The 7,251-nt window shown below is 36.4% G+C and overlaps 1 protein-coding gene across 2 annotated transcripts in view; it reads right to left on the bottom strand.

Moving 5' to 3' along the window:
• Nucleotides 1–768: 768 nt before the first annotated feature.
• LOC106871142 (cullin-1) overlaps nt 769–7,251 on the bottom strand; it is a 110,965-nt gene continuing 104,482 nt past the window's right edge. For both annotated transcript variants that reach the window (XM_014917452.2, XM_052968701.1), the window contains 3 exons: nt 2,438–2,530; nt 1,036–1,154; nt 769–906 (listed from right to left, as the gene is read on the bottom strand). In XM_014917452.2, coding sequence (XP_014772938.2) covers nt 792–906; nt 1,036–1,154; nt 2,438–2,530 — 327 coding nt within the window. In that variant the 3' untranslated portion in view covers nt 769–791. The remainder of the gene's footprint in view (nt 907–1,035; nt 1,155–2,437; nt 2,531–7,251) is intronic.

Below are 7,251 nucleotides of genomic sequence, written 5' to 3'. Positions count from 1 at the left end.
CAACAACGCAACGGAAAGTGCAAGGAATATTAATGCAATATATGGGGATCGAGCAATAAGCGTAAGCCAGTGTCAATGGTGGTTCCAGAAATTCCGAGCCGGATACCACAGCCTAGAAGACACGTCTCATCTTGGAAGATCTATAGGGCTCAACAAGGATGTCCTGCAAACACTGATGGAACAAAATCCCATTGTAACTGTCGAGAAACTAACAGAGAAGCTTGGATTTGGTCATTCAATCATTCATCAACACCTGCATGCCACCAGAAAAGTCAGCAAATTGGGTCAATGGATTCCTCACATACTTTCCAAGTCTAATCGTGAGCAGAGAGTGAATGTGTGCTTTTCTTTGCTATCACATCTCATGAATGAACCTTTTTGGACTGAATAATGACTGGTGATGAGAAATGGGTTCTCTATAAAAATGTCAAGCACCGAAGACAATGCATAGGCAAATGAGAAACACTGGCATCCCTGGCAAAAGAAGGTTTTCACCCACGTAAGGTGTTATCTGTTTGGTGGGATATGAAAGGTTTAGTCCACTTTGAATTTTTAAACCCAAACCAAATGATATGGGAATGCACCACACAGAATGTATTCATTTATTTATTTTAAAGTAAAATTCTATAAAACTGCAAAGCTGTATCTTAAAGCGGAAGTAATGCTTATCTTTAGGAATATAAACAAAAATATAACACTGACTGTAGCAGTCATTTCTGAGTAGCCTAACTTCATAGTTCATAACTTGAGTTAGAAGCTAACTGCATTCAATCAATAAATCAATCAAATTTTTAACTTACCTGAATAAGTAATTTCCGATCTTCCTCAATGTTTTTGTGAGTGCATTCATGCTCCATTTTTTCCTCTGTTTTCATGGGAACATTAATATTAACTCGTAATTTTTTACTGGAAAAAGAAAATAACATACATGAATAAAACTACCTTCATTATACATCAACTAGATAAACAAAAATTGAAAGTGTTATCATGTACAATAGTGAAATAAATTGGTTCTTAAAAATGTATTTTACCTACTTTTTGTAATCATTGAAGAAGGCCAGTTGTGAGGTGGGTAGTAAATCATTTTCATCATCAGCATCTGTCATTAGTAATTTAGTCTTCAGTAAGATCTTTAATACCTGTACAAGAGTATCCTATAAAAAGAATAAACAAAATAAATAAAATGATCCTTCAGCAAACATGTGTCTTTAATATTTGCTAAAACAGAATTATAAGAAATACTGTTAATGTAAAATAAATAAATAAACAACACTTAGATACTCTCAAACAAGATAATTGTTTCAAATTTTGGCACAAAGTGTGCAATTTTAGCAAAAAGAGTTTTGTCAATGTAACTGAATAACCCCGTTCCAATGCTCAACTGGTACTTTTTTTATCAACCCCAAAATGATGAAAGGCAAAGTAGATCTTAGCAGCATTTGAACTCAGATTGTAAAACCAGAAGAAATGTCACTAAGCATTTTGTACAGCCGACATGCTAACCACCTTCTTCTAGCAATATAATAAATTGTATTTTTTAATCTTATAATTTAAACATTTTCATTCATTTTAATCATATACATCATACATTTGTATGATGATGACACTCATTTACAGCTGTTGTATGATGTCAAAACAAGAAGGCACACACACACAAAGGTCTCTTTCACTTTCCAACTATCAAATCCACAAAGAAGGCTCTGTGTGTGTGTGTTTGTGCGACTATGTTGTTGTTGTTGGCACTCCGTCGCTTACAATGTTGAGGGTTCCAGTTGATACGATCAACGGAACAGCCTGCTCGTGAAATTAACGTGCAAGTGGCTGAGCACTCCACAGACACGTGTACCCTTAAAGTAGTTCTCGGGGATATTCAGCGTGACACAGTGACAAGGCTGACCCTTTGAATTACAGGCACAACAGAAACAGGAGGTAAGAGTGAGAGAAAGTTGTGGTGAAAGAGTACAGCAGGGTTCGCCACCATCCCCTGCCAGAGCCTCGTGGAGCTTTAGGTGTTTTCACTCAATAAACACTCACAACACCCGGTCTGGGAATCAAAACCACGATCCTATGACCGCGAGTCCACTGCCTTAACCATTGGGCCATTGCGCCTCCTGTGTGACTATGTGCACACACACACATATATAAATACACACACATTTGTATGTATGCATATGTGTGTGTGTGTGTGACAGAGAGCTTGTAGTTTCCAGTTATAAATCAGAATGTTGAAGGGAAAAAAAATCAATCTCTGAGGTTGATACAATAAATAGATCCATAGATGAACCAAAATGATGAAAGAAAAAAAGACCTAGACTACTAAATGATGATGATGAAGGTGAGAACATTTTGTTTGCACTGATCCTGACAAATAATTTTAATCTATTAGAATTTATTTATCAGGAAAAAATTAGTTTTAAAAATCCATATAAATACATACAAACTTAATCTGTGTGCTTTCACATAGTTGCTGAGCTGTTAATACATTAGCTGTGTTGTACTGTAGAAGACAAGCCATTTGAAAGGTTGAAGCCTGCAACAAAAAAAGAAACCTCATCATAAGTAATGTATTCATTTTTGTTTGTTTCAAATCTAATAGATATATTTTAAATAAAATGATAATTTAATTTAACCCCTTACCTTTCTGATTACTCTCTGTAATGTTATGCCTATTTATTCACATTGGTTTGAATTAATCATTTATTATCTTGTAGCTTTTGAGATTTCAATGGTGTAATTGTTTATTTTTAAAATGACATTGTAGGGTAGGTGTGAGAGGCCAAATATGGCCAGTTTGAACATAAAATAGATAGAATATTTGGGCCAGATATGGCCAGTTTAAATACTAAATGGTTAAAGAGCTCATTTAGATCTTAGTCTCAGAATTATAATTAAAATGTTATTTACAATGAGAATGCTTTATAGAAATACTGTTATTTTTTGACACAAGGCCAGCAATTTCAGAGGAGGGGAAAGTTGATTACATCAAACCCAGTGCTCAACTGGTACTTATTTCATTGATCCTGAAAGGATGAAAGGCAAAGTCAACCTAGGCAGCATTTGAACTCAGAACATAAAGAAGAATGAAATGCTGCTAAGCATTTTACCCAGTATGCTAATGATTCTGCCAGCTCACAGCTCAATGCCTTATAACATTGACAAGTATTGTATTTTATTGACACAAAGAAAAATGTGTCATTTGAACTTAGAATGTAAGAGGGTTGTAACTAAATAGTGCAGGCATTTTGTCTGATGCTCTAACAATTCTGCCAATCCACCAATATTACAACATATCTGTCGAGAAATTTGTTTAGTTCATCAAAATTTAAGTTATAATAAAAATTAATTAAGTTAAATTATTGTATACTCAATTTTAACAAAACAATTGTGTACAAATACTAACGTCAGCTTTATGCAATAATTTGATCTATGAATGATAATTTTTATAAATTTACAAGTAATCAATCAAAAATAATTGAGTAATAATTTGTTTAATTCACATAACTATTCCATTAATATATGTATCATAATGCGAATTAACTTTGCTTATAATTATTTCGGTTTCGTACTTTTGCCGTTATATAGATTCGATTTCATCATACATCATAAATCCAGTTTTTTTTTTACTATCATGGTAATTTTCATGCAGTGTGAAATATGTTTGTATATACTTTGGTATGAAGATTATTCGAAGTTAAAGATCATATTTTGTACATTTTCAATTTTTTATACTAAGAACTCGGTTTTATAATTATCATGACATCATAATTCACATGAGTCTCTTTTCATTTTAAGATGCCACAGAATGTACAACATATAGTGATTCCAATATTTTTGAGCAACAATGCTAGTCCCATACTTTTTAAGGTTTATTATGACATTCTGTAACCCTTTTGAGCATGCACGTTTTTCATCTCTAGTTATATAATGTTTAAAGTTGCCTTCTTTATAATATGTCAAAATTTTTAAAATAATTAAAAATTCTAAAAAAAAAAAAAAATACAAAAGTGATCAGGAAATACCATACATAAAATTAATTTCAATAAACCCCCTTTTAGGACTTAAAAACAATTCGAAGCCAAATATGTTTTACCTTTTAACTTCTATTTGTTTCAGTCACTGAACTGTGATCATGCTGGGGTACTGCATTTGAGAGTAATTAAACAAATCGACTCTAATACTTATTTTAAGTTTGGTACAAATTTCATTGGTTTCTTTTTGGCAAACCACTCAGTTATGGGGGTATAAAGAAACCAACACTGGTTGTCACGTGGTGGTAGGAGATAAACACAAACACACAGAGTTTCCATCCATCAGATTCCTTCACTAGGCATTGATCAGCCTGGACCATAGGAGAAGACACTTGCCCAAGGTGTCGCACAGTGGGACTGAACCTGAAACCACATGGTTGCAAAGCAACTTTCTTAACCACACAGCCATACCTGAGCCTATCATCATCATCATCATGTAGCATCCATTTTCCATGCTGGCATGGGTTAGACAGTTTTTCATGCTGATGAGAATAATCTTTTTAAGAATATCAGAATCAACTTAGAATAAATATTTACTGTGTAACTAAGATACTGGTGTTTGAAGAAATATTAGGCTAATGGATAGTAAAAGTATCATCCTTTTTAATGTTTAATTTCCCATATTTGTACAGGTCATCTAAAAGTATGTTGGTATTTCGGGGCAGAGTTTTCTATGGCCAGATGCCCTTCATGTTGCCAATCCCCATGTAGCGAAGCTTCTCTCTCTCTCTCTCTATTATATATACATGAATGCAGACGTAGCAGATAACAGCTAGCTTTCGGCTGCATCTTTGGATCCTGTTGTGTCCACCACCTCTGATTGGTTGGTATTGGCGTATTTTTCTCTCTTGTTCTATCTCGCGCCAGAGTGTAACCCAACCAATTGACGCCTTCAGATAAGGTCACATAGCACAGTTTTCTGAACCCCTATTTGAGCCAATAGTTTCTTATAAATAGCTATTTTTTCTGAGCATGTTTGTCATTTGGCTTTAGACCTTCTGAGGTCTAGCCACTGACCACAGAGCATCCAGCCAGTTCCAGCGATGACATGACTCCGCCTCACTGGAGATCCAACACTTCGTTCAACTAACTGTTTACTACAAGTTTCTTCGTCGCCAGCATCTACACCAACTTCTCTAAGTACACACCAAACCAGCGACGCTAACATAACTTTATCCACGCTGTTTGTGAAATGCTTCACCAAGGTTAACAGTGAATACAACCTGCAAGAACTCCTGTACCAAGTAACAGGCAACAGCATTAAAGCCTCAACTTCTTACATGACATGTGTCTTTCTTCGGCTCTGCCTTGATGCCACGACTTCTTGGTACAGTACTTCAACCACAACGAACTGGTATTTCCCATCCTTGTGTTTGGACTTTCTTCTATCGTCCTTATAGACTCTTTTCTATTCTCTGTATCTCTCGCACTCACATACACATTTTTGTATACACACACACTCTTTGTTTACACAACGGCTTGTCTAATATTGTGTTTCATTATGTCGCACTCACACACACACGGACATCTTAACCTCATTTCATTTTTGTTTTTATATTTGTGCCGACCGTGCAATGCGCTAAAGGAGCCATTCCTTCGTCACCATCTCCTGGTCGCATGGTCGTTACACCCACTTGTTTCCAAGCAACGTAATAAATATCCTAATCTATCAGTCAACAAACAACTTGGACATCCTTCCAAGCAAACAACACTATTAGTGAAGCCACTGTTTACAACCAGTAAGAGCTAAACATATGAAGACGAGAGAAACATTATGGGCTTCTTTCACTTTCCATGTACCAAATTTTTGGTCAGCCCAGAGCTATAGTATGAGGACACTAGCCCAAGGTGCCATACAGTGGGACTGGTCTCAAAACCATGTGGTTGGGAAGTGAAGTTCTTAATCATATAGCTACAAATTACAAATTGTAAGGCAGGCAATAGGAAAGATTGTTCACTTAGGAGATAAATGCACCAACTCCTAAACACCACAATTTGCTCAAACTGAAGTAAACAGCTGAATATCCGTTCAGTGTTAGCGTGAAGGAACATGAAAGGTTGAAATGAAAACAAAATTCAATGGCATGACAAAAGGCAACTTTGGCATTAGGAAGGGCATCCAGCCATAGAAATCATGCCAATGCAGATATTGGAGCATGATACAGTCATCTACTTCATCAGCTGTCAAACCCTCTAACCCATACCAGCATGGAAAATGGATGTTAAATGATGATGATGATGATGATGATAGTATTAGTGGAGATAACTGTGGTTATTGAATTTTAGCTCTAGGCTTAAAGAAAATCAGTACTGAGGTTGGATTGTCCAACTAAGGTGGTGCCCCAGCATGGTCGTAGTACAGTGACTGAAACAAGTACAAGATGGACAATAAAAGAGATGAGGGAGTGGGAGGTTACATTTGAAATTAAAATAAACATTCTATGAAGGATATACTAGTAATGCACATTATAAAAGTATCGTTCCAAGAAAGCTTCTAAGGTTACATTGAACAAGCTGGGCATAGAAAAAACAGATGGAAAAACAGCTGTAGAAATCAGACAGACAAAAATATATTTCATACAAGAGTCTAGAAAAAAGTGGGTTAATTACTTCTAAATAATAATGATGTAATCCTGATGTATGAACAAATTACTTCAGCTAAATTATCCATATGATAGAAAAAGGAGAGAATAAGTCAATAAAAGAATTGCTATAATTTCATGCAGGCCTGGCTGTGTAGTTAGAAGTTTGCTTCCCAACCTCTTGCTTCTGGATTCACTTGCATTGCACCTTGTGCAATTGTCTTCAACTACAGCCCCAGGTTGACCAAAGACTTGTCAGCAGATTCATCATCATCATCATCATCATCATCGTTTAACGTCCACTTTCCACGCTAGCATGGGTTGGACGATTTGACTGAGGACTGGTGAAACCGGATGGCTACACCAGGCTCCAATATGATTTGGCAGAGTTTCTACAGCTGGATGCCCTTCCTGACACCAACCACTCAGAGTGTAGTGGGTGCTTTTACGTGCCACCGGCACGAAGGCCAGTCAAGCGGTACTGGCAACGGCCACGCTCAAAATGGTGTATTTTATGTGCCACCCGCACAAGAGCCAGTCCAGGGGCACTGGCAACGATCTCGCTCGAAAGTCCTTACACATGCCGCGAGCACAAGTGCCGGTAGGTGGAAATTGAAAGAAACCCATCATGTGTGTATATA

Source organism: Octopus bimaculoides, chromosome 6, assembly GCF_001194135.2.
Source record: "Octopus bimaculoides isolate UCB-OBI-ISO-001 chromosome 6, ASM119413v2, whole genome shotgun sequence".
NCBI classification, from domain to species: Eukaryota; Metazoa; Mollusca; class Cephalopoda; order Octopoda; family Octopodidae; genus Octopus; species Octopus bimaculoides.
This window is presented reverse-complemented; position numbering and strand designations above follow the sequence as displayed.